Here is a 27,387-nt window from a genome sequence, read left to right on the forward strand (position 1 = left end):
AATTTTAGAATTTTATTTCCCTTCGTAATCGAGGCTATAGTTGTCGGAGGATCAAATCTTCGACAATTTCCAGCATGATGATTCGTGATTCTCTATTCCATGACAACTTCGTAATCTTCCTTTCTCATTGCGGGTGTTCTAGAATATAGTCGGCTTTTAATTGCAGGCATTATATTATAAAAATGTATAGCATTATGTGTATTATAACAACGTGCGAACCTGCAAAAGACTCCAAAATTAAAAACGATTGAGTTCGTCCTAATTCTGAATACAAGAACAGGAGTGTAACATTCTGAGAATCCTTCATCTGTATACAAATCAAATGGTGCAGGGTTGAAGCTCTGCAATTTTCAGGGTCAAATCTGACTCATCAGGATTAAACACTACACGACGGAAATCTGAAAAGGGGAAACTGTTGGCTTCGAAACAAATTAATGACTCTGTCTTATTGTACAAAACCTGCAGATTAGTTAGTGTTGATGAACCTCCGTTCCGTAAGTGCTCCCAAGAGCAACCACACTACCACCTGCAAGAGGATTCAATTCCAAAGTTTATCGAATTATAGACAAGAAGATGCGAGATTCACCAACCACCAAACGATGCGAAGTCAAGGCGGCTATAATGAACATGTGGGTATAACTCATCATGCATGCGGAGAATACCATTGGTCCAACTCTGCCATGTTGCCAATGTTTGTTCCATGATCATAATAGAAGACACAAATGTGAGTGACAGCTGATCATCTCATTGGCTCTTATTCAAGATTCTACGCCTTAATTTTTGCAATGTTGAGCTAAGTTGGACTCCTAACTTACTGAGATTTTGAGCAGCTTAATTTACTTGTTTTCCATCTTGAACTCTCTCTTGGTATGTGTCAAATCTTTTTCTCGCACTTTGTCCTGCTTTGGCTTGCTCTCTTCGTTTCCTCTCCTGCACCAGTTGCTCAAGTGAGGAAACTGTCGTAGGCGCAACTATGCACCACTCGTGCCCAGACAGAAGAATACGAGATACTGACGTTAGTAATTTCAACAGAAAAGAGCCATCATATCTGAAAGGTGCATCAATAATTCAGACCCAAAATGAAAGCAAACATGATGCAAGTTGTGCGCTGTTTTTCGAGGAGATTGACATTATCAGCCTATGTGAAGACTAAGTTTCATTAAAGCTCCCATGTAGGAGTACAAGAATATTGGAATTAACCACTCAACATGATAAGGGAAAACCTCCACTTAGACCAAAAACATAAGAGTAAGAAGGCGAACCAGATTAGCCAGAAGATCTCTGTATCTTTCGTGTTATTCTTCACGCAAAAGGCCGTTCCAAGCCTGAGCTGCTTGCTCTTGTCATCCAGCAATTGAAGACTTACCCTGCTTTTCTGTACGATTCGACCTCAACCAAAGATACAGGTATACCTGCTTGACAATTGCAACAAGATTTCGCGTCAACTAAAGACCTCGTTCCAGCCGCACATGGCCTGAACAACATAAGAAACTCATGAGAACCAAATGAACAAAAATTGAAGAGATATTTCTCGTATCCTGAAATTGATATTCTAAAAGCCCTGAAGTCTTTAATTGACGCGAAATCTGATTCATTTACGCATTCATTCATGACACACTTAAGCACACCTAAAAAGCTCAAAAGCCCCCAGCCATCCAAATACATGCTAACTGCAATATATACGAGACTACACCTTCCCTGTGAGAGCATGAAACGTAGTGTCATCACCCTCCAAATAAGCGTTGCACCATCCGGCCCCTCTACTTCAACAATGTGCTCCCCATCTCTAATTCATCCGAACAATGATCTGTCGTCTACAGGTCTCGGCTTATTGACAGGGATGCTAGCGGAAATGGGTTTTAGAACGAAACTGAGGGGATTCAAAGCACAGACCCAGAACCCCTTTCTACAATATTCTCTTGCACGTCTGATTGCACATCTGCATTGCCACTAGCAGAGATACGAATGCTCTCCTCGGACTCGGACATTGCATTCGTGTTCCTGGCCACTATGACTTGCATTGCAGGGGTTCAGGTCCGCCTCGTGAACTCCAAATTGTAAGAGCGACAAGGCTCTTTCATGCCGGTGAAATTCCCAAAAGATGCTAGATTCTGTAGGTCGATCTCATTTTCTACAATGGCTGTCACTTGAGAGACCTCTACTTGACTTAATTTCAATTTACACCCCCAACACTCCTGTTCAGAGCATTTACGCCATTAAATTCTTCGCATGTATGTACAGATACACGACAAAATCTCCACCTCCATAAGCGCAAGAGACCCTCAAATGTCTGCCATCCTAATATCAGATCCTAAATGTCATTTGAACATTCATTAACTACAACGAGAACGGCATCTCCTGCAAGGCAAGGTTAATCAGCAACCACGTTCATAAATGCGGTGGAAGCATCAAGTCTATCTCGCTACTCAAAGACAGTTTCAATTGCAAGAGTGGAAACAAGAGCACGCGAAACTCACCAAATAGCGCACAGACTGAACGGGAGGAGGCGTGGGCCATGAAGAGTAAGACGTGCCACAGACAAAAAACGATGATCGGAATTAAGGAAGATAGATTAGTGAACTACCAAGCACAGACTGCGCGCAGGAGGATGCGTAACATTGTAGATACCTCATCCTGGCTGTAGAATCTCATTCTCTTGTATCTCAAGCCGTCTGCTTCTGTCTCCTCTTTTGCTCAGTAGTGGAAGAATCCAGCAGGATTTCAGGCCATGTCGATGGAGAACCGACCTCATCTCTCAACCGAATGGAGCTTCATCTGAAATCAGAACCAAGAACCAAGAAACCACAGCCCACAACAAGATTGTCTGAAAAGTGATGGATATGGGTTAATTTTTCTCGGAGACTTCTTTTACCTCCATCTTCTTTTTCTTTACATGCGGATGTATGCATTTTTCACAAGATTACATGATGTAACATGCACCACGATTACTGAGATAAGTCGGAACTGTAGTATGTTGTTGTTTGTTACAAATTTCTGGGGGCTCCGTAGAAATAGATACACAAAATTCGAATCCATCCCGTTTGTATTCGTTACATTTTGGCAGATATGTGTCGGTTAGGGGTTTTTTTTTTACAATGTGTGAAAGGTCGGTCACATATGAAAAGAACACTAAATTGCTACGTGAATGTGATAATCTGGCGGTAGAGTAATCCTGCTGTAACTGCCACTAGACCCATATTTTCTTTAGCGTGGTGTGGGTGGCACGCTTGGTTCTCCGCGTGGCCCTTTTTCCCAGGCATATCCAAATCACACCTCGCGCCCATGCCGGTAGTATGTGGTCCTCTGGAGGATGTACGTGACCTCCTTCACTTCACCTCTTTCTGATACGAAGCATTTGCTATTCAAGTCACGTGGATTCTGCATTGGAGTTGGGTTTCATTCTTCTGGGACACATTTGTTGAGAGGCATGTTCGATAACTCCTATATTCTGTCGTCCTTATCCAGTGTTAGCTGTGAAATTGCGGTGGAGAAGAGAGGAGCTTTGAATTGTGTTGTGACGGATTAGGGTTATTGCAGCTTATTGGCAGGGTTTGGTTCTGTGAACTTTGAGGGAATGGCTTTGAAGTGTAGAGTTCTCTGGGCATTCTATGCACCGAAAGCGTGAGTAAATTGTGGCCTTGAATTTTTGTACGTGTTGGAATCATGCCTTGAAAGCTAAATGAGGTTTTGTCGCTTTGAATGCTGCAATTGCAGTTCGCATCCACGCATTGCCTTCATGAACGAGACTTCTGGAGTACAGCATTGTGTCCCTTGAGCTTTGTGTGCAGCTATGGCCATGGCGATGGCACTCTCAGCACCGGGACTGCACTTTTCTGCTGCCTGTGTGTTGGTATTCTCCTCTGTTCCCTCATGTGATTTTTCAAGGATGAAAAGAAACTTGGGTTTATTATATTTCTGTGATCATTGGTGGCAGCTGTACCGCTCTATGAAATTTTTGTTGTCTCCTGCTGTATAATTTTACAGTAAACTGCAACCTGTATAGAGTGAGTAATAACCTTGCATATTTTACTTGCAGAGAATTAGCCTCTTCTTCATCTCAATCCTTTAGAAATTTCTTATTTTGACATTCCTAGAAAGTCCAGGTTATGAAGAGTACTGAAATGTTCGTTGCGTTTTCACTACAGAATCCAGCTAGTGGAAGGGTGCAGCTGAGGAAAACATTCTCGAGGATTGTTCTACTGCCGTCAAACAGTCGAGTCAGCTGCAGTGTTGGGGCTGAGGCCCAAGTGCAAACCATCTGGAGCTGGGCACAATCACATGGAATCCAGGGCGAAGCTGTCAAACCTGCGGAGGTATCTGAGGGGCTCGGTTTAATTGCTCAACGGCCGGTGAATGCTGGAGACGAAATCCTGAATGTTCCAGAGTCCGTCTGGATCAATCTCGCTGCAGTGCAGAATTCTAGCCTGGGGAAGGCCTGTGAGGGTTTAAAGCCTTGGGTAGCAGTTGCATTGTTTCTTATACATGAATCGTCGAATCCAAGCTCCAAATGGCGACCCTACCTGGACAGTCTTCCAAAGTCCTTAGACTCGCCGCTCTTCTGGTCCGACGAGGAGTTAGCAGAATTAGTAGGAACCCAACTGCTTGGATCTGTCACTGGCTATCTGGAGTTTCTCGAGAACGAATATAACAATCTGGTGGAGGAAGTCTTGGAACCGAATAACAAGATTTTTAATCCTGCGGTTTACACCTTCGATGGTTTCAAATGGGCTTTTGGCATCCTGAGGTCTCGAACATTTTCTCCTTTAACTGGTGAAGACATTGCCCTAGTTCCAATTGCCGACCTGGTGAACCATGGAAAAGGTCTTGGCGATGGATCCCCAAGCTGGGTGAGAAAGGGAACTAGCCAATTCTGGAATATAGGGAAAGGTAGCAGCGATTTGCTTACCGTGCGAGCTTCGGCAAATTTCAGTGCCGGAGAGCAGGTATTGATGCAGTATGGAGCAACCAAGAGCAATGCAGACCTAGCATTAGATTATGGTTTCGTTGAGCGAGACAGAGGATCGCAGTTTTCTCCAGGAATTGAGCGAGACTCCTTGGCACTGAGTCTAGAAATATCCCCGGATGACCGGTTTGTGGATGACAAGGCTGACATATTGGAGATCAACGGATTCCAATGCAGTATGCAATTTGATTTGTCGCGAGGGCAAGGTCCCTCGGATGAGATGATCACTTTCTTACGTCTCTCAGCTCTGTCTGGACCCGATTCTTTCCTTCTAGAAGCGCTGTTCCGCAACGAAGCATGGGGCCATGTGTCGTTGCCTGTGAGCCGTGACAACGAGGAAGCACTCTGCACGTCCATGCTGGAGGGCTTGAAAGCGGCACTGGATGGGTATAGCACCACCGTAGAGCAGGATATGGAGCTTTTAGCTCGAGGGGATCTGAGCACGAGAATGGAAATAGCTGTCGTAGTGAGATTAGGGGAGAAGAGAGTGATGCAGGAACTGCAAACATGGTTTGAGGCCCGTTTAGAGGAATTAGACACTCTAGAGTATTATGCTGAGCGTAGGCTCAGAAACCTTGGCCTTATGGACGAAGGTGGCTATATGACTCCTTGGGTGTTCAATGAGTAGATGTTGTATGAATACACTTCATTATTGTACTCCAGCTGGAAATGTACATCAACCTCACATAGCGTTGCAATGTGGGATGCTGAGAAAGCAGAATGTGTAAATTGATGAATGTTTTGATGCAGGACTCGATCAGACGGCATTTTTCTTTAGAATTCGTCAACTTCAGGACTGTGTTGGATTCTCAACATGGGTATGCTTTGTATCCTTCTTTCATGCAGCTAGCTGCCTTTTAGATGTTGAGAAGCTGCTGCTACCCAGCTTTGAGTAGCGATTTCAAACTGAAACGCACCAGGGAACACATAGTTTCCACAGATCAGCAACCACTGTGACCCATAGCCACCCTCAGTTAAGCTTGTGTATTTCCAACCCTTCAGGTTTGATTCAGATTTGTTATCTCAGGCTTAGTATTGATGGTCACCCTTGGAAATATTTATCTCACACAATGTGTGTTGTATCTTCATATCAATACAGATTAGTTTCTGGAGGTAACGCTGCAAAGCTGTGGTGAGAGAAGAGTTGTATGGGCTTCATCACTTCTCTGAGGATGTAAACTAAAATTCCAATACTAGGGATTGCAAATTGATCTTATATTTTTATTTTACTTTTATTTTTTCATTGCTTAAAAGAAACACCATACCACGTTTGTGCTACTACAAATGGTGGTCTTACACATCCGATTTATAATTTGTTATACTTGTCAAGTTAAGAAAAACATAGGATTTTTGTATTAAATGCATATTTGAAAATATGTAATATGATAATCAATCTGCCTAAAGTAAATCTCCAATAAAACATTCTAAAACACTTTGTTAGAATGTAATTTATTTATGTATTTATTTATTTTCTTTCATATCAAGTTTGTATTGTACATTTTAGCACCTTAGCATTTGTAATTCATTCAAACATTTTCGTATTTTCAATGAAAATAGTTATACCCTTCCAAAGTCTAAAAGCATTATTTGTATAAGACAACTTTAGAAACTTTTTGTTCATATTATATTTAAAACAAACTACTTAATGTTTGTTATTTGAATTAATTAGAATGAAATTGTTCTCTTTAATTCTAATTCTCTCTATGTTGACCATCACAATAGTGATATTAATAGTTTTTTTTTTGCCTCTTTTTACTATGAAATTTAGAATTTCATTATTGATAATAGAATGCTTGTTAATTTTAGAGAAAAAATATTTAAAATTGCTCAAGCACAAAATTACATCCATTATTTAACCTCGTCTTCTTTGTTTAGATTGTGTTATATTTTCTACTTATATTTTAAATTTTATAATATTTTAAATATTTTAAAAAGATAATGGTATTTACATACCTAAAATCCATATTGCATATAATGCTTTAAGTATTGTTTAGTATTAAGATAGCCAAAGCAGTAATAAGAAAAAAAATTAAAACATTTTGATTAGACAAAGTTTAAATAAAAGCTTTTCTAAATGTAAAAATCTGCAATTTTTTTTTATAACCACCAGATTCTTATTTTTTATTCTTTTATCATGTGCTTATTTAAACCATAAAATTTTAGATAGATAGATATACAATGATTTCTTTTAGTAATTTTTAACACTACTTCTTAATTTTTTCTAAAAACTATGTATTAAGAGAGACCTAACAAAAGATTTGGAAAACAATACTATTCATTTTGCATAGAAAAAGAGCATCTTGTTTCATTTTTTCACTTAGGGCCTTTGGACTAATTTTTTAAGTATATGGTCAACTAAGTGAGGTTACTTAATTTTAATCAATCAAAGGATTCAAAAGTTATGGCCTCTCACTATGTCACTCCATTAGATAGAGTCTAATTTGAAAATATTATCAATTTCTTTTTATAAACATCTAATTACTCTACAATAATTTCTTCAAGCAATAGATTACAATACCTCTAATTAATGGCAATTAAAAAAAATAAAGAAAGAAAGAAAATTGTCCTACCATGTGATACAAGTACAAATATGCATGAATTTTGTACGATACATTTGCTATTTAATGCACAGCCATATTATTCATTACATGAAAGAAAACGAAAAACATAAATCAGTTTTGCACTGGCATCCAGTGATGGTTCCAATTAGTTTTGCAAGGCTCTATGCAATACCATTTCAGTACCTCTTTTATGTCTAATTCTGACTCTACTATAACGAAACATGCAGCGCAATGCTTCACAACTCTATTCCAGTTCAACACTAAAATTCTTTCAGGTTTGTTAGTTCATGTCCATCTGCAAACTCAAGCTTAATTGTAACCAAACACATCAAGCAGTTCACACTCAGAATCACAACATCACAATGCATTATTTTTAACAAAGTAATTGCTCCAATTAGAACATATCATTGGAATCTGGAAGTCGGCAAGATGGGTTTGTTTTGTTTGAGAAAAAGGTAAACATTGCGTTACATACATCAAAGAACTGCACAGCCCACAATCAGAAAAAGATTGATGTCGGTGTATGAGAAATGAAACAGATTGGTCGTGTTTTGATGAAAGTTAATCAACAGTTGCTTCACAGTGTTGACGAGACCTTTCTCAACGAGATGATGTTGTGTGTGATTTTTTTATTTATCAATGCCTTCGGTGTTTGAAACAGGAGCTCAAGTGCTTTGAACGTTCGCCAACTGATACACCAACATCAACATGTAGAAGCTGTTAACACGGTTGAGAAATGGCATGATATTCACTACCCACGTCGAGGATGAGCAGAAACCGCACCGACATGTATGCGAGGAATCGATAACCTGTAAAAAATCAGCATGTCTCTACACTGCAGTTGTGTGCACAATTTGCACATCACGAGTGGGAAGGGATTTTTTCCGTTCTAAAAATCTGCTGAATTTTAACAAATCTAAGGTTGGCGTTACATCCTCCCTGTTGGCATTATTGACATTCAATACAGTGATTATGTCACATGAATCTAAAACTAAGAAAGCTTTTGGAAAAGAATCAAGTTCTTCAGCTGAACGATGAACAGAAAAAATATCACTAGTTAGACAAGTGCTCTCATGTGAGTTCTCTGGAGATTATTACGGCATGGAAGTGAAGCAGGAAATTGTGAGGAGAGCACACAATGTTGCAGGTTTCTGTCTCCCAGAAGCAGGTCTCCCCAATAATAAAACAAAAACAAAAAAATATATACTTTTGCTTGTTATTTTTTTAAATGACAAAGTGACAAAATAGATCCCGACTTCCTGCTTGTTCCAGGCTCAACTTTCAGCTGCAATGTACCTTTCGAAGAGGTCATTACAATAGTCACCCCATGCAAACTGTGTAGACCAGTGCTACTGTTCCAATATTAGATCAATGTTTGTGCACAAATTTTCCTGCTGCAGCTTTCAGATCCACAATGTAAAGCCCATGTGTACTAATCTACACGTGCAAGGCTTAGCCTCTGGAAACAAAACAAACACCAAGTTATTGATATCATCTCCCTTTATTGTTGATGATAAACCAGGTTTAGTGCTGGAAATGTGGTTTGGTTATGGAAGCACTGGAATCAAAAACCTTGAGGAAACTAGAAAGATCATTGTCTCACAACTATTGTTATTGCTCCCACTGCAGGGTATCTGTGCACACTTCAAAGAAGTACACAAAATATTTATATATATATATATATATATATAAAGATATATGCATAAGAGAGAAAGATAGAAAGTTATTCTGTTGAGTGAATACAAAAAGACTAGTGTGTGATGTTAAGCCATGACAGCATGCAATATACCACTTTTTGTCTGTCTTGTGCTGCCATTCTTATCCTGTGTTTTACCTTTTTTGCTGCCGATTATTGATGCAGTTCAAACTGGTAGTTGATCCAAAAAGTTGTGAAATAAACCTACAAATCAAGTGAATGGATTTAAACTCTCTACTGGGTTGTTTCAAGACTTGGGACACAAATTCAATAGAAAAATTAGCTGATTAGTGCAGGATGTTTTTAGGCCCCCTTGTGTGATTCAGCTATCTACACTCAAACCCTCTTCACTCTTTACAAATACATCCAAAGTGGGTTTGTGAAGAGCGCCCTATATTATGTGTTCCTCTAGAGCAACATGCACAACATTCCACCATTCTGTATTTTTATATGTTACAAGAAAAAGGTGGAATATGGGTTTGGCCTAAAGTAGAATCCCTTTTTCTCTTGCTTTGTGCACCCTTTTGATTTTGAGAAAATGTGGAGGGTATCTACCACAAGAAGAAAAAATTATTAGAAAGGGGGGGGGGGGGGTAAACATCAAGACCTTTTGATGTGCCCACGTGCCCCCCCCCCTCCACAATCTTTGCCCCACAATAATTCATAGTCTCTCTTCCTCCAAACAAATCATATATATATATATATATATATATATATCCAATTGTAACACTGTGTTGTGCTCATCCAATTTACATGATTTGGGGAGAAAAATAGACAAGGTATGCTTGTTGCCATTCCCTTCACATCACCCATCGAGAGGGGCTCTCTACTCATTATTGGTTCCTTATAAGGTTTAGAAATCATTCTCTCCCCTCTTGGCTACTACTACTACCACAAGGTTGTTGTTGTTTTTATTGGGCAAAAATGCAGTAGCTGCAGTGTAATATGAGTAAATATAAATAAATAAATAAACAGTTCCATTTGTGTCATGATCTTTCCATTGCTGCAAAGTTGGTAGAAGCTGGCCAATGTGGGGTACAAGCCTAATCTTGTCAATGGATCAAGACATTCAACAAATCCACATCATTGTTTATTGATTTTAAGTTTATTTTTGTGTTTTGTGTGTGTGTGTGTGTGTTTTTTTTTTTTTTTTTTTTTGACTAAATCTTGCTTTCTTTTTCACCTCCTCATCATGGTGTTATCATTCAACTTTTGAATACTTTCAGTATTGTTGACAGTCAATCTTAAACTCATGTTGTTTGCAGCAAATAACCATCCCCAAAATAAACCCAAAAATTGAATGTATATTCAAATAAATAATTATAATGACTAAAGTAAATTTTTATGTGAAAATTTTCCATAGAGGGTAGAAGAAGATTTCTTTTTAAAGAATGCATAGAGTTGATGAAGTTTCTTTTACAAGATGGTGTTGGGAATGAGAACCAGCAATGCTTACCTTCAGAAGTAACTAATGCAACACTTAAATCATAAAACTTGGCAAGCATGTTTATTTTTATAGACATATATATATATATATATATATATATACATACACACATACAAACATTTATGACTTTGTGTTATAGAATATTATTGCCTGCCTTGCATGCTATGAGTTGGTTTACACTTTTGTTGTTGGATTTGAGATAAGAAACAAGTGATTTGTTAAAATGAATGATATCATATTTTTCATCTGCAACATTAGTGATTAAATTTTAAAAAATAAGATTTGATTTAACTTTTGGTTCAAAAATACAAGTTTGTGTCATTCCATATGTTGAGAAACCTTTTTTTTATGCTGTAAATTGATTTTTCATGAATTTTAAATGTATCTCTGAAAAATGATTTATGTACAGTTATGATAATACATGCATCATACTCTACATTAATTTACAATAGAAGTAGAATAGAATATATTTGTGAAATATTTTTATTTTGAAAAACATATAAGATGTTTAGAAAAACATACATGAAAAATACACATAATATACATGATAACATCTCAGTTCATGACAGGCAGCCTCAAATAGCCTTAAAGAGCTACTTCTGGTGTTAGTTTTGCTCAAGAAGTCAAGTACTGACTTTGAAGGGATTAAAACAATATCATTGGAATCAATCAAATATCAAAAAGATATTTATAGTGTTTTTTTTCTCGTCAAGTCTTGTTTACTCTCCTTATGTATAGTGTTTGATATAATTTAAAGTTCCATTATGTGATGAAATTATACTTCAAAGCTTTTCATGATATGTTGGAAATTAGAAACAGGAAACTAGCCACACTTGCAACACATTACAGATGAGGATTTACTCAAACACTGCAAATAATTTAAATGTATTGGAACCTTTTGCAATCTTGGAGGTGATAGTAATTTGATTTGGTTTATATATATATATATATATATATTGATTACATGTCCTTAATCTCAATCACAATTATTACATTTGTGAACCATTATTAACTGAATTTAATAATAATGAAAATATATATATATAAGCAACTTTAATTTTAAAATAGAATCTTTAGATTGGTACTTGCAGTCATCAAATTATTGTAAAAATCAGTTGGTAACAATGAAAACAAGCATTTGAATATTTGGCAAATGCTCATATTTGTATTGTAAGAAAAATAATATCAACATTGTCTTTAAAGAAAAAATCACAAGTACATGGTTTTTAAATATTACTCAAATATCAATTTTATTATAATTTTAAAACAAATTGAAAATAGATGCAGCAAGAATGCACCATGATTTATCAGTTGTCTAAATGTTTTAGCAAAATTGATTAAGTTTTGGATAAAAACTTGTTTTAAGATTTACTTTTGAGGTAAATTGTGTAATGTAAGCATATTCTTTTCTATATATTGTGAGGAAAAGATACATTTTTAGTGATTTAATCTGGATATAAAATGAAACAAATTTACAAATAACAAAGATGAAAAGTAGAATGTAACAGGAGAAAAAATTATGTGAACTTCAAAAATCTATGGAATTTGTAATTTTTAAACTTCATTCTGTTTTCATCACTGAAGTAAATGAGTTTCCAAAATTACATGCACATGTGTATGTAATATTCTAAGAGTGTGAGTAGTCTTGTGTATAGAAGAATCTGAAATAATTTCATTAATTGTGCAAAATATGTGCAGCAACAAAGGTGTTACTACATTAGCCATTTAAACTAATTCGTTCACTTGTAATTGCTTGTTTTCAAAGGAGACATACTGATTTTCCTTATCACTATACTTTATTACAAAATTTTAATATCATAATTTATATATATATTCAAAATAACATTGTAGCGCACCAAGGATATTTGGATAAATCTCCTACTATTTCATAAGTTATATATAACAACACACCATATTTATAAACAGGTGTATGTTAATGTTTGAGTATATGCTCGTTGACAGAATTCTTCTTTGAATGTATTGAAAAATCAGGGAATTCAATAAAAACATGCATGTTTAAAACCTTATATATATATATATGACATAATATAGAATAGAAGAAAATAGGCTTCTGGCACACAATATCCATTTTTGTTTTATTTTATGCTTCTTCGATTTATGTCGGTACCCCCTCCCTGTTACGCATCGTCCTTCCCAGAGGTTGACACGTCATCAATCTGCCAAGTAGGATAAATTTGGCTGCATGCTGTTGTTGTTGTTCTCTGCCAAAACTGCTATTTTTTCCTTCTTCTTCTTTATTTAAAAATACTTATTCAAAGGCAAGATGCATGGGTGATTGAAGCCCAGGTTACATGGCATTTCAAGGTCTGTGCAATGTGGGTTGTTTATGTGTTGCTAATTGTAAGTAATTGTAAGATACATCAAATGATTTAGTTACACAAACAGTAAATAAATACATTTTAGTTTTCCTTTTTCAAGTGTAAGTTCTTGTTGTCTGTTGTTTGTTGTTGTATGTTTGTTTGTCTTTGTGATTCTACATGACTAGAATTTACAAAAATGGCTACATAACTTCAAACATGTCCTTTTAATGCATTGATGTGTGTTTGGAGACTTTTTATATCTCTCATTGTGTTATTTTATTTTATTTTATTTTTTGAGAATGTCTTCAAGAGGCAGGATTGTTTTGCTTGTTGCACCTTTTATTGTGGTGAATGAAGTACATCTACCCTCACCTTTAACTATACTGGACAGAATATGTGCATTTTATTCACACTTGAGAGTCCTATGCATAACCAGTTCAGAATTGATATTGCAATTGGTATTCATTCTCAATTATGAATACACCCATGTAAGATATACATATTTTTAAGCAGTGCAACTTATGGGTTATGTGTATACCCTGATTTATTCAGTCCCTACTTCTTCTTTTCAGGACTCAATAACTACCATGGTAGAAATGGTACATTCTTTTTCAGCACGTTTGCAATTTATTACAAAGAATGATTTTTTGATGATAACATTGACACAGCAGCAGCAGAAGAAGAAGAAGGAAAATAAGAAGATGAAATGTTGAGATCTGAATGGACATGTTATGTGGAACAGCTGATGATATTAACCCAGAAATCAAACAATGGAAATGAAGAAGCGAATATAAAAATAAGATGGGGAAAAAAATAATGTCATTTGAATAAAATGCACCATTGTTTAGGGATCTTGGAACATGTTTTTAATTCTCTTCATGCATGGATGACCATGTCAATGCTGCCTGGAGTGTTAATAGTGTGTTGGGTTGAGTTTCGACTTCACTGTGTAAAGCACTGTGAATGATTCAACGTCCTGTTTTGTTTATTTATTGATTTGTTTTTCCCTTCATCTCAGACTGCAAACTTTTTAGATAGTAATTTTTCGTTCTCCCTCAGTAATAAAATAAAAGAAAAGGCTCAATCCTTCCTTATATTGTGCAATTTTTGCTGGTTTCCAATCCCAAAATGAAGTGCCCCAGTTCATCTCTTCCATTGAATTTTGATGTTGAATTTACACATTGTCCTGAATGACACCGCGATAAAGGGACATGAGGAATGTACATGAAAGCAGATCAGGAAAAGAAAGAACAAAAGCTCAGACAATCAGATATTAAACAAGCTAATGTATTGTCTCCATAGTCACCATTATTAGTAAATAAAAACAACAATGCACACACAAAGGCTGAGTTATTAAAAAAGTGATTGGTCCACATTCTGCCAATGGTCTTCAAAAGCGCTGAGATTGCATATAAGAAAGGCACAATAGCATTGGAATCCACATGACCCTTGCTTCAGGAGGGGTTGCACTCTAGCACAGAAAACTCTTGGCACCAAGCTTGAAGAAAGCAATGGTGGCTGTGTGCTTGTGAGTGAAAGAAGGGAGGGAATCCAAAACCAAAAAAAATTCAAGTCAAACAAGGACAAAAAGGGCAAAATAAAAATAAATAAATAAACACAAAAAAGAGTGCAATTGCAACTGTAGCATTACACCAGGCCACATTGGGCATAAAAAGCTCCCAACCACAATGCTCCGGGTGGGGAGATGATGTTCACATCAACATGTGTTGAGTTAGTGGGGGATAAAGCATCAGTGCCACAATAACCCACCATTGCTCACCCTAATCCTAATAGTTCCATTAGGGTTCTCAATATGGGCCATGCTATTTACCTCTCCATATTTGGATTTGACCTAATTTTAACTTATTGTGGGGTGCTTGCTCATTTAGAGCCGCCACCAACCCCACTTCCCTCCCTCTTCAGACTGCTACCCTGAGTGCGGACGTTGATCTGCGCTCCTGTGGGATCCTTAGTTTTTACGGATGCACAGACAATGCAAAAGGGTTCGTCTGTGAGCAACTTTGTATGGGTCTTCCTCAGGCTCATAACTCTAAATTCCCTTGACCCTCTTGGTCAATATTCCTTTTTTCTTGCACAGTTCAAAACCTTGGGTTCTGCTATAAAAAAGAAAGCAGAAAAAAATGAAAAAAAAAATATATATATATATATATATATATATATCACATTTCCTTATGTTTCATTATATATGTATGTATAGTTGTGTTGGAAGTATGGAAATTTGCTCTAATCATGTAAGGAAAATCAAGTGAGAATCACAAAGTGCAATGACAACAAAGAATCCATAGGCAACATCCTTGAAAAATAATAAAAAAAAATTGAACGCTATGTCATGTTGAGTTTCTTATCATACATAGTCACAATTAGTATCATTATTGTTCCTGTTAATTTTTATTTATTTATTTATTTACCTTAAAGATCTTAATCAGTTACTCGTTACAAACAAGCACAATTTTAAATCAAAGGAATCCCAGTGATACAAACTTGAAACCAAACCATGTGCAGAGCTCAATGAAAGTAGGATAAAAAGAAATAACAACTCGTTTGGAGGTGATGGAAAGTATGGAGGGTTCATTGACCAATGTGGAGTGCATGTGCAGTAATTAGGGTTTCAAATTCTAATTCTAATTCTTATTATTCTAGTTGTTACCTACAGTTTCTTTTTGTGCCCATGACAGAGTCAAGGGCCCAGTCTAAGCTGACAAGGGATTTTTCCCCATTGGCTTCTGTCCCCAATGCTCTCCTTTGGGTTGAATAATTGTATCACTGCCTTCAGGGGAACCTCTTGTTCCATACCATGTTCCCATAGAATCCTTTTTGTTCCCATGAGCATGGATTGTTCATTTATCATGAAGGTACTCCTCATGTACTTGTGGTGCAATCCACAATTGCACCCAAATCCAAAAATAATAACAATAATAATAAAAGAACAAAACACTGTTTCTTAAAATAAGAACCCATTGCAAACTGGGCTGTCTAGCAAAGTAATGTTTGTTAATATGGTGGAGGTATAGCAAAAAACAAGTTTGAATTCTTTTGTTCATGTCAATATATGTACAAATTCTTTGCGTCTGAAATTTCAACATTTTGGATCATAAGTGCATGTAGATGTGCAATGGTAGAATTGATAAATAAGGAACTATTCACATACATTTTAAGCATTAAGAATCACCACTTTGTTAGAAAGGCAGATTTGTTTCTATGTTATTCAAAACAAGTGAATGTGCTTGGACAGTGTGGCAATCAGTCATCAGATTGCTTGAAATTTGAGTCAAGTCTAAAAGAGCTTTAGTGGGTGTGTGTATTGAGATGACAAACTTTTCCATGTGGGTGTCTTATAAAGCCCTTTGACAAAAGAGTGTGTATATTTCCATTCTGAGAAAAAAAAAACATAAATGAAGATAAATTAAACAAATCATTGATATTGGGAAAGTATTCTGTTAGGAATGCAAGGCAAGGCTTGTTCTAATTCTTCCACCTTTATTGGCCCAATGGAAGTGTGAACTAAATCAGTAGGAAATGCAGCTTATGCTTTTCCATTAGCACTGTGCAATGATCCAGTAGATATTAGCATTGACAAAACTCAAGACTCTAGACAAAGAAGTCACAGGGTCTTCACTTCAAACTACATACATACATACATATTCACATTTAAGAAACAACACAATTTCTCTAAAAAAATATAATAATAATAATAATAATAATACTAAAATCTTGAGCTTTCTCATTATTTGCTTATATGTTTGTGTTATTTTTTTTATTTTTTTTTCAGAATCCCAAAATCTCATATACCAACTAGCAATCAATTAAAATTAGTTAGAATTCACTTTTTAAAACCTAATTATGAAAATCAAAGGCAAGTATTTAGATTTTTATCTGAATAATTCCTAAGAAACTCCCAAACAACATTAGTTTGGTCATGGGAACAAATAAATTATTTGGTTTTTGAATGATGCTCATGGATATTGCATTTCTCTCTAAAAACGTGTGATTGAATTTAAAATTATTTTTTGTATTTAACTTACATTCAATAAGTCACACACTTTAATTTGTTTATTTATAAAAACTTTCTTAAAGTTAGAACCTTCAAAGCATGGATTGATCCAGTTTTTATAAGGAAAAATCACACTTTGGAATCTACTAAAATCAGTTGGTGACAAAAATATACAGAAAGGACCAAAAAGAAAAGAAATAAAAACTTGGATGAGTGTTTTGAGACAATCACTGACAGACCATAATGTGACACAAAATTACTATGTTGTCATGGAAAGATAAGTTTAGTTGTGTATGCACATTATTGTTGATGTTCAAATTCTAGTCTTGACGGCAAATTGACCCTTACACAACAAAAAAACTAAAACAGAACAAAGTTTGAAACAGTGCATTGCTCAATAAAAGCTTGGAAGGCATAATTCCCCTCTCATGTTCCTCCCTGCATGCACATACATACATACATACATACATGTGTGTATTACCAGATTGTGGGAAGGAAGGAAGGAAGGAAGGCAGTGAGCGAGAAGGGGAGAGAATCTTGAGGAGCAAGTGAGCCAGTGTGAATGAGGAGCCATTTTCTTCTAAGTTGTGTCCCCCCCTTTGCCACCCAATTGGTGAGGGCATTAAAAAAAACAACAACAACAACAACAACAAAAGGCCACTCAGACAGACACACACACACACCACACACTGATGGGACAACAACAGCGTTGCAAGCAGCAGCAGCATCAGCAGCAGCAAGGAGCGGCATCTAATAGCAGGGTGGGTGGGTAGGTAGGTAGGTAGTCAGGTAGGTAGGAGGGGGGGGGATGTTCCAAACCTTCAGTGCTATGGGAGAGAGAGGTTCGGAACCAGGTCGTGCAGCAGCGAGCAGGCAGGCAGGTAGAGCAGCGGGGGCAGCATTGAATGAAGAATTGAAGCAGGCCCTTCCCCTTCCCCTTGGTTGTTCCAGGGAGAAAAGGGGGGAATCAATGAATGAATCTATTACTCACTCACTCACTCACACCCTCTCTCTCGCTCTCGATTTGGGCTCCGACGCCACACGGCATGATGATGCCATGTTGATTGATTGATTCTGCCCGGCATTGCAGGATGAAGAAGAGAGGGAGAGAGAGGGAGGGGGAGCGGATCCCGCACTACTACTACCCATACCACCACTACTCAGCTATGTAGCTGAGCTAACTCACTCACTCAGCTACTCTGGCCCAGGGCTCTCTCGCTCGCTCGGAAAGAAACAATGAAACAAAGCCACCACGGCATCATCATCATCCCCGTCTCACTCCCTCAAAGACTGCGCTGCTGCGACTGTAACACGCGCAGCTCGTCGTCGTCGTCGTAATTCTGACGAGACCCGTCCTCGTGGGGAGGTATTTTTCACTGCACGGCGGGGGTCGTTAATTTTTGGGGGCGAGAAGGGAGGGCAGCGGTTACCGGGAGGGAGAGGATTGTGGGTGCAAGCCCCTGGCCACCGAGGCCCGCCCGAGCGTGTGATTTGCGAGGATTGTGCTGCATTTGGGGGAGGAATGGGGTGCGCGCCAATGCGGGGGCGAGCGTGAGGGCGAGCAGAGGGAGGACAGGAAATGGCCCACCACTGATGGGGCCAGTGTTGCTATTCTGCCACTGTTGATGATGTTGCTGCTGGTGTTGTGTGTTGGCTGCTATTGTTCTCGTTGGTGAGAGAGCTGGCTGCTTGTTTGGTCTGCGAGACCGCCTAATTTCGCGCTCCCCCGCTTTCGCTCCGCACTCTGCGACCCCCCCCCCCTTCCCCGCTTCTACTCTTTTCCCTCTGCCTCCACTCCCCAAGGTCTTACTCCCGTGTTCCATCTGCAAAACCACCTTTCGTGCACTTGCGAGCGTTGCCAGGGTTTCCAGGGTTCCGAGGAGGTTTACTGGTGGTTTTATCTTGATTGTCGTTGCGGATTGGGCGTGTTGCGCCTTCTCGTTCAAGGCGAGGGTGTGGTAAGGGTTGTTGTCGTAGTAGTAGTTGTTGTTGTTTCATTTCCCCTTATTTCTGGTCCTGGATTTGTGCGCAAGTGTCCAGTGATTGGCATTGGGATTCTGCCCGGTCCAGGAGTAGTGGCAGGGATCCTGCTCCTTACACGAGCCTAAAGGGTCGAGCTTGCAGTGTAGGTTGGCGGAGAGGAGGAAAAAGTGATTGGTATACTTCTTTGTGGAGTAATCACAAGTGCGGTGATCTGTGTGAAGAAGGGGCAGTGGAGTTCTCAAGTTGAGTCTGCACTGAATTTTACCGGAATAATTCCTGTGGAGAACAGGAATAGATCCTGGGAATCATACTAGCTTCGTCGCTATGTGAGCCACGGGAAGAATGTGGTCCATACTGGGGTGGTAACAACAGGCATGCGCAGCTGAGCAGAAGTAGCGAGGGTGAGAGCTGGTTGTATCGAGCGTAAATTTCCTTGACTTGCAATTTCTTTGCAATGGGGAAAAAAGCGGACGATGAAATGTCGGTCCCCGATACGCCCCGGTCGAATAAGAGTCGCAAAGGGCTTGCCAACCTGGATTTCACGCCCACCACTGGCGGCGGCGCCAGATCCATCGATAGCCGCGACGGGAACAACGCTGTGAGTCCGCGAAGCTTGAACAAGAGTCCTCGTAGCGTCAAATCCAACAAACTAGAAACGAGCAGCCCTGCTAACAAGGGCGGAAGTGGCAGCCCCAACAACGATGATGGCGAGGATCCGGAGTATGTCAACGCGGACATCACGGCCGACGAGTTGCGCCAGATCGAGCAGGTGTTGCGCACCTCCGAGCCGCGCCTTCAAGAGCTCTACAAGAAGGTTGGCCCCCGTCACGTTTAACTGCTCTTCTCATCATAAGTACCTTAAAGCTCCATCCCAGTTTCAAGCACGTGGAAAACAATCCATTATTATTCGCCCTTCTGATTATTCAAGTTCTCTCTTTGTCGTTTGGCTTCTGTCTTGCAGGTGTCGGAGTCGTCTTTCAAAGATCACGCCGCGGTTTTTGAGAATCTGCACTGGGACATTCTGAAAGAAACAGGTTACATGAGCTGGTTTGGGTTGGCCTTCACACTGGCTGGTTATCTCAGCCACCACTGCCAGATGGAAGCCAAATCCTCCGCGGGTGAGAAGTGGTCTAGCCTGAGATCCGAGACTGACTTTATTATCGATCAACTAGACGAGCTTAAGCTGTGTCTCGAAGTGGACAATGACATGTACAAGATTGCTGCCGGGACCCTCCTCTATTGTTGTGCTGCCGTACGTCTACTGAAGAGAAAAAATCGCGGGTTTGCTTCTAACCTCTTCTTCCTCCGCATTCGCATAACAACAATTTTGTAGACTCTTTCATTGATTTGTTTATTTAAGTATTTTTTTTCTTGGTTCGTTTTGATTACACGGGTTCCTAAACTAAACCATCATGTGCAATTCGGCAGGTGTTTGTGCTTTGTATCAAGGAATTCCGTGGTGCCGGTGAAGGAGCAGATCGAGAACTCAATAGCGGAACTTAAAAGCCTACAAAAGAACATTACCTTCGCCACTCTGGCAGCAGTGGGGAACCGCGTTTCGCAGCCGGTGACCGACGGTGGATCAAATACTAAACGGGCCGGACCCGAACCATGGACTGCTAGTGTAGGCTTGGAGCACCACGTCGCAACAGTGTGCGAATTCGTGAAGAACAAGGGTGTTTGTCTCATCGGTATCCACGGACAAGCCGGTTTGGGTAAAACTACACTTCTTAACGAAATCGTTGCGAAGATTGAGAAAGCGGAGAAGCGCTTGTTCGCCTACATTGAAGTTGGTGAAGACCTGAAAAAGCTCCAGAGCTCTCTACTCGAGCAACTCGGGGGTGGGAAGAAGGAAATCACTAGTGTCGCGCAAGGCCGCAGTGCTCTTCTCGCGCAGCTGCGAAAACTGAAAGAAAACAACAAGGTTGCTCGCATTGCCATTGACAACCTCTACGATGTCCGCCTTGTAGGAGAGTTTTTCCCCCACAGTCTTGGGAAATTCCTCCCCTCTAACAGTTGTGTGATCATCACCTGCCCCTCTGTCGCGATTCTCAGCAAGGTGGATCAGCTGTGTCGCCCTGCCTTGCCGAATTATCACTATCTTCCGTACAAGCTGCCGTGCTTGGCTCCACAGCAAGCCAAGGCGCTCTTCATATCACACGCTGCCAGCGAGCCGGTGAACACTCTCTACTCCATCAATGGCATTTTTTCAAAATATGGGGACCTTGCCAATCACTTCTTGCCGCTCTGCGAGGGACTGCCCATGGCGTTGAAGGTTGTGGGGTCATACTTCTCCAACCCGGCTAACCGGAGTGAGGAGAATTGGTTGGCTATCGGGAAGCGAATGAAGCAAGTTGCAGAGGAGATGGACACCTCCGAAGATCAGATGTTTGCCAAGCTTCTCGTAGGTTACACTACACTTGTTTGTAATATTCGAGGTGTTGCCTTTACCTGAGCAAGGTTCTCCTGTTGATTTTTACTGAAGAATTGATGGCTTGTGTACAGGTCATATATGAGAAATTAGGACCAGCTCAGAAGGAGGCGTTCCTGGACATCGCAGCATTTCTACGAGGGTGGGATTGGCGAACAGTAGAGCGGGTCGTGGGGAAGCCGCAGTTGGATACATTGGTAGACCAGGCTATGGTCAGTGCCAAACTCAAGGACGCGGAGAGCACTAGTGGCATTTCGTTATATACCCGATACTCAGATCGACCGTGGAAGTCTGAGATGGTGATGATGCACGAGCTGCTATATGCGATCGCGTGCAGGCGGGCAGCTGGTAACCGCGTCTGTTCGGAAGATCAGGCGCACTTGCCTGAGAGACTCAAGATGGATGGCCCTGGAATGGTTAGTGTTTGGTGGGAAAGATCTTGGTTAAGTCTCAACATTTTGTTGTTAAGTTCGATGGTGAAATCTTAACTGTTTTTGTCGCTACGTCTCTTGGTTGTATTTTCGCGCGGTGAGTTTATCAATGGTTTTGGTTGCAGGAATTGAGCGCTTTGCAGGGACTTTCGCTAATCAGCTGTAAGGAGCCATTGCAAGGAACTATGCTGGAAAAGATGCAAGGTGCACGAATCCTAATCCTTCACGACACTGGTGTAAAGGGTTACTGCACGAAGCCCCTCAACCAGCTTCAATTCTTTTACTGGGGCCGGAGCAGAGTAGCCCCGGATGTTCGAATTCCGTTTCAAATGGAGAGATTAAAGAAGTTGGAGATGTGTATTCTGCGAGCTGCAGAAATCGATCTCACCATCAAAGTATGCTACTCAAGCCTCCTGAATGTCGTTAAAAGAAATGGATCATCCTTGATTGGATCATGATTGCACATTCCTCTCTGCTTCTGGAACTTGCACTTGTTCTCCTCCTTGTCTCATTTGCTGTCAATACTAGGAATTCGTGCACTGCACATGATGCTTCCTCGATCCTGAAGTATTTATGTTTTCTCTTTTCCTGTCTTTTGCAGTTCCCTTCACAATTGAAAGATCTCACGCTCATCGGTTGCAACAACATGGAGGTCGTGCACGAACACATTCTGCAATTGACCGGCCTCCTGGAGCTCCACCTTATCGGTTGCAACAAGCTCCACGACCTCACCGCTGAATTTGCTGATATGAAAAATCTTCGCAAGTTCAGGTTAGAGAATTGTTTGAGCATTCGGAACTTGCACAGGTCTATCGGTCAGCTTGCAAGCATTCGTGAACTGGACTTCTCGGGATGCACGAACATCGCCACTCTTCCTTCCGAGATAGGCAACGTTCAGACTCTACTCAAGCTCAACCTCGTCCTTTGCAAGTGCCTAGTGAGGCTACCTCCCGAAATTGGAAATCTCAAGAACTTGACTCACCTCTATCTCGGTCAATCTGGTATCACATCTCTTCCAGCTGAAATTGGCAAACTTCGTTCTCTGGAAGATCTCTCCCTTACTGGCTGCGTCCGGCTCGAAAAACTGCCCCCTCAAATCGGCCAGCTCACCTCTTTGCAGAGACTAAACCTGGGTTCGTGCACTGGCATCAAGGAACTTCCCTCGGAGTTCGGTGGCATGATTTCCCTCCAGAAGCTTGTGTTGAACTCTTGTACTGCCTTGGCACGTCTTCCCGATGAGCTCTTTGACCTCGTTAACCTGCAGTCTCTGGAACTCGACTACATGAAGCTGCTGGCTCACTTGCCGGCTGAGATCGGCAACCTCCGAAGCTTACAGCGTTTGTCGCTGAACTGTTGTACTCGTCTCAACCGGTTGCCGCCTGAAATCGGTAGTCTACCAGCGCTGCAAGTGCTCAACCTCGTGGGTTGCACAGGGCTCAAGCCTGAGCTTCCTATGGAGATTCTGAAGATGCAAAAGGAGAATGCTGTATATGTACATAGGGAGGACGATGCCGTAGTCCTAGAGGGACCCAACAACCCAAGCTACAAGCTTTACAGTATGACATACTGATTTCCTCGAAAGTTTCAAATAGTTCTTGGCAGCTAAAGCACTCAGGAAATGAATTCATAAAGAATTTGTCGGAGGTCGCTCTGTCAACAGTGTTCGATTATTAACACTCAAACGCTCTAAACGCCCAGTTTGATGCTACTACTTCCATATCCAGGAGTTTGCTACCGCGTATTTGATCGATTTTCTGGCGATTTAAGTCGAAGCGAAGAAGCGATCAGCCGTGAGAGCTTTTTTAGGGTGTTTTTCCCTCAGGTTAGGAATTTTTATACTGTAGATGGGAGAATTGGATAGCATTACATTCTCTTGAAGTGATTATAAGCTAGGCATCCTCTGGGTTGTAGCTCCCGCATCATTTAGGGCATGTGAGGGTTGGTGATATGTAGATGAGGTGGAAATTTCATGTGCCTGAGTCTTGTGAGGGAGAGGCGGGTGTAGGATTTGGTAATAGCAGTTACTGCTGTGACAATCCCATCATTACAAGGGGGCAGAAACCAATTCAAGTCTTAGTTAGTGGCTTGATCCATTTGTATGTTTTCACTGTGACCGGTGGCACAACTATTCTTAGCTGAAAAGCAAAACTGCAACTGAATTCTGTATTCATGTTCGATGCACGTAAATAATCTGCGTCTACGGTCCCGTCAAAATTTTCCACTTGAATTTTTCTGGTGAGTGTTGTATCTGTTCTAGAATGGAGTTTGTTCGTAGTACGCTTGAAAGATAGCTTCAGGAAAGGCCCATTATGGAACACGGCAAACTGAGGAGGCTATCAAACGCAGGAGGCTCATCTCCGAACATGATCAATTTGCGAACATGCCGTCAGCACCTGGAGAATACTTCCAATTCAGAAAATTTTCCAGCTGCGCGCACGCTGCAATTCACGTGAAGACGAATCTATTGAACACTCCTATCTTTTGTGACCGAGAAGAGGCCTCGATACCAAGTGTGCATTAAGCCATGGAGAGACGAACCTGTAGATGGATCTTGGCCCTCATTACTTGGTAACAACGACCAATTGGATCCAGAGTAACGAAAAAATCCATGAGGGTAGAACGAGTACCACAATTTCATGATTAGACAGGAGGCTAAAGAGTTTCAACAATCAAGTTCGAATTCATCCTCGAGACAAACAGGGTGTGAGAGAATTGTAACAAACTTTGTGATCTCTTATCCATAGCACCAATTTGGCACAATACCCCCTTTCTCACACTGAAGGATGAAAAGCCGCATTCTATTTGTTTTGCACGTGTTCCTTTCCTGGCAGCCCCAGGTGATGAAAATGGTGCGAAGGAAACTAAATTTGAAACAACATTTTCATTCATGGGCATCGCAATGTCTGTGGAATGCTTGCATTTGGGTATGAGCTCCCGAGTATTTCCGGAGTGCCCAAGTTGGATGGTGTCTGGTATGCATCACTTTTCTTTTTTGGTCATGTTGACAGGAGAGTACTGTGGAGCTTTAGCCAGACACGCACGAGGAAACATAAACTAAACTTAGAATATTTAGCAACAGCTTCTGCGACTGGTGAGTGCACCTGATGCCTAGGTTTCAGTGCGATGTCCATTTGTATTGTCCCACTTTAGCACTGAACAGAACCATCCCGAATGCGTAGAGAAGAGGAGGAGACAGATTAGAATTACGGCATGCTTTGGATCATGCATCAATGGAATAATTTTGGCACATTCTGCTGACGGCGGTTTGCTATTTCGCCGCCAACGGATTACCCACGCACGACATAAAAAAGTACACAGTTCGAGAAAGATCCCATCTGGAAATGTTCCATACTTTACCCCAGACGAGGTTAGTTTTGTTCATGGGGGAAGAGCTGTAGAAAAAATGCATCATCACCGAGCTAGATTCCCTATTACAGTCCCTGCGGTCATTTATCATCATTCTCTCACCAATGCCACGGCAATCATGGTCACATCATGCAGGCTGCTGCCAGCTTGAGTTCGGCGATTTCAAACTTCAGCTGGAGCTACGCTAAGTCCTTCTCCTCTGGCCCTACACTAAGGGGTTCCCAGCTCCGTTCACCACAAGACATTGGGCCTCTCTCTCATGCAGACATTTCTCGTTACTTCCAAGGATAACGTTAAGATATTTTTAGTTTTCGAATTTTGAGAGTGGTTCGGGATTTGGTTGGACGCTGAATAGGTTTCGCTACCTTCTAAAATTCTTGAGCAGTTACTAGAAAATGTGGTAATGGATTGGCCTTGCGAGGCAAATGCGTAGTCGATGTTACGAAATTAACACCACTCTAGCTGCAACTGTAGTATTCGTGGATATCTTATGAAATTGAATGTTTGAGAATTTCAGGAGGGCAGTCATCAAAATTTTGTTTAAATTCTATAGTCGTGCTGGTTGTTAGGCTTGCAGCACTATGCACTGAAGAAGTATTCCTTATGTAGTAGAATCTGATTGTAAACCTAATCACCTTCATGCAGGGATTATTATGATTATTATGATTAGGTTTAAGAGAGCCTTGGCTTCCATATCTGATCTCGTTGTTTTGGTCACAAATGAAACTGGTTAGAGTACATGGGATACATGCTCCTGACTCGATCAGATTACAGTTTACGAAGTTGGTTGCAGACAAAATCTCAAAGACAGAAGATGCGGCTTCACAGCAGCTGGCTCAACCAAGAACCAAATTTTTGGCATCAAGAAAGCTTCAGCTGAGTCGATAGACATAGAAAATGAGGTTGGTTTTACATCTGGTGTCCTGAAAGCTTCGCTCATATTGTTCTCATAGCACTACGAAGGCGTTTTGTGTTTGATTTTATCAAGAGCACGTGGTGAATATGTGTGAATTGTTTATGAATTTTGTGTAGACTTAATACCTGCGTGAGTATGTGGAACAAGTGGAAGATTCTACTGCAGCTCACTATACTTGAGACCTGGGTTCCTCCGATAATAAGTTTTTATGTGGCACTGTTGCTTCGAGTACACTCCCACTCCAGTAGAACTTTTTTATCTGCAGAGAGGAAAAACAAATTAATCAATCAGTAAATAAATAAATAAATGATGAAGTCAGTGTTGTATTCACTGCAGATATAGTCCTCTTAACATTCTGGGTTGAAATGTACAATTTTCAGTGGATACCTCAGGACGTGGCTAGTTGTTGACATGCACGTTGATGCGTGGTCCTCTTTGTACATGATGCACTCAGGTATGTTAGTGTCTCGATTAGAATATTGTGTATTGCAATTTTAACTTTTTTTCTAATAAATATTAGTCTACCTTCAAGTTGCTTGATGCTGGTTTTGGCATTACACATCCCAAATTAAAATCCCTCTGATAGGATGAATTGGAGTGAGCAAAAAACTGGGCGGATAAGTTAGCAATTTATTATTTATTTTATCTTATTTATCTTTTGTATGTCTATTTTGTGGTTCTTAAAAGGGATTTGATACTACAATTTGCAAGTGTTCAATGATCAATGGAGGACATGATTTTTATTTATTTATTTATTTGTTTGTTAACAGTAGTATTGGGTTTGCTGCAAATTGTTATCATTGTACATGACCATTAGGATGATTACACTTTAAACATTGCGTTGATTGATTACAATGTTTATAGGATTGAAACTATCAAAATACATACCAAACACAAAGGAGGTGAAATTGGTTATATTTATATCTTTGATAATAATATTATTATTACACTTTAATGCATATTAAGACTTTGATTATGCTTCATAGTGTGAGTAGGACATGATTTCTTTATTGAAACATAGAAAGCATACTCCACACAAGTAAGTTAGGACCAACAAGGTTGCACTATAATAAATAGAGTGTGGTATGAGATAATTCTTCCCATGCCAACCCTTTCCTTATATACTAGTACCAAGGTACCAAGTGCTACAATCCTTATGGGATATCTCTTAGGACCAGCCCTCCCCTTGTACTCTAATGTACTATAGACCAGCACCCTACCTTATGGGATGTCCTTAACAACACTTGTACTCTATTGACC

At 40.0% G+C, this 27,387-nt stretch overlaps 2 protein-coding genes and 2 long non-coding RNA genes across 7 annotated transcripts; 3 read left to right on the forward strand and 1 right to left on the reverse strand.

Moving 5' to 3' along the window:
- Window positions 1-283: 283 nt before the first annotated feature.
- LOC149989511 (uncharacterized) lies at window positions 284-2,801 on the reverse strand. 3 transcript variants are annotated; one of them, XR_016502107.1, is made up of 5 exons: window positions 2,629-2,801; window positions 2,478-2,492; window positions 1,694-2,195; window positions 1,263-1,412; window positions 665-930 (listed from the first exon to the last, which is right to left on the reverse strand). It is a non-coding gene; the product is annotated as an uncharacterized LOC149989511 (long non-coding RNA). The 3 variants fall into 3 exon arrangements; XR_016502109.1 differs by lacking the exons at window positions 1,694-2,195; window positions 2,478-2,492 and adding an exon at window positions 284-526 and having other exon boundaries at window positions 816-930; window positions 2,629-2,777; XR_016502108.1 differs by lacking the exons at window positions 1,694-2,195; window positions 2,478-2,492 and having other exon boundaries at window positions 2,629-2,765.
- A 184-nt stretch (window positions 2,802-2,985) lies between these two features.
- LOC112279922 (fructose-bisphosphate aldolase-lysine N-methyltransferase, chloroplastic) lies at window positions 2,986-5,678 on the forward strand. Of its 2 annotated transcripts, none has more exons than XM_024514684.3 (3): window positions 2,986-3,425; window positions 3,715-3,850; window positions 4,146-5,678. In XM_024514684.3, the coding sequence occupies exons 2-3, from the start codon at window positions 3,791-3,793 to the stop codon at window positions 5,589-5,591; spliced, it is 1,506 nt and encodes a 501-aa protein (XP_024370452.1). In that variant the 5' UTR covers window positions 2,986-3,425; window positions 3,715-3,790; the 3' UTR covers window positions 5,592-5,678. The 2 variants fall into 2 exon arrangements, with proteins under 2 accessions (XP_024370452.1, XP_024370453.1); XM_024514685.3 differs by having other exon boundaries at window positions 3,171-3,312.
- A 7,209-nt stretch (window positions 5,679-12,887) lies between these two features.
- On the forward strand, window positions 12,888-15,958 carry LOC141045166 (uncharacterized). Its single transcript, XR_012217129.2, has 2 exons — window positions 12,888-12,992; window positions 13,561-15,958. It is a non-coding gene; the product is annotated as an uncharacterized LOC141045166 (long non-coding RNA).
- Window positions 15,959-18,509: 2,551 nt separating this feature from the next.
- Window positions 18,510-24,004, forward strand: LOC112280096 (uncharacterized). The gene is made up of 7 exons (XM_024515145.3): window positions 18,510-18,958; window positions 19,125-19,797; window positions 19,945-20,264; window positions 20,412-21,387; window positions 21,489-21,830; window positions 21,971-22,240; window positions 22,447-24,004. The coding sequence occupies exons 2-7, from the start codon at window positions 19,438-19,440 to the stop codon at window positions 23,413-23,415; spliced, it is 3,237 nt and encodes a 1,078-aa protein (XP_024370913.1). The 5' UTR covers window positions 18,510-18,958; window positions 19,125-19,437; the 3' UTR covers window positions 23,416-24,004.
- The last annotated feature ends 3,383 nt before the right edge of the window (window positions 24,005-27,387 follow it).

This window comes from Physcomitrium patens, chromosome 3 (assembly GCF_059467195.1).
Source record: "Physcomitrium patens ecotype Gransden chromosome 3, ASM5946719v1, whole genome shotgun sequence".
Taxonomy (NCBI): Eukaryota; Viridiplantae; Streptophyta; class Bryopsida; order Funariales; family Funariaceae; genus Physcomitrium; species Physcomitrium patens.

Bases quoted from the DNA above. Each gene is read 5' to 3' on its own strand.
- LOC112280096 (XM_024515145.3), top strand. From the start codon at position 19,438: ATGGGGAAAAAAGCGGACGATGAAATGTCGGTCCCCGATACGCCCCGG. The intron at 20,265-20,411 runs GTTTGCTTCTAA...GCAATTCGGCAG, and splicing joins CTGAAGAGAAAAAATCGCGG to GTGTTTGTGCTTTGTATCAA. The intron at 21,831-21,970 runs GTTAGTGTTTGG...TTTTGGTTGCAG, and splicing joins AGATGGATGGCCCTGGAATG to GAATTGAGCGCTTTGCAGGG.
- LOC112279922 (XM_024514684.3), top strand. From the start codon at position 3,791: ATGGCCATGGCGATGGCACTCTCAGCACCGGGACTGCACTTTTCTGCT. The intron at 3,851-4,145 runs GTATTCTCCTCT...TTTTCACTACAG, and splicing joins TTTCTGCTGCCTGTGTGTTG to AATCCAGCTAGTGGAAGGGT.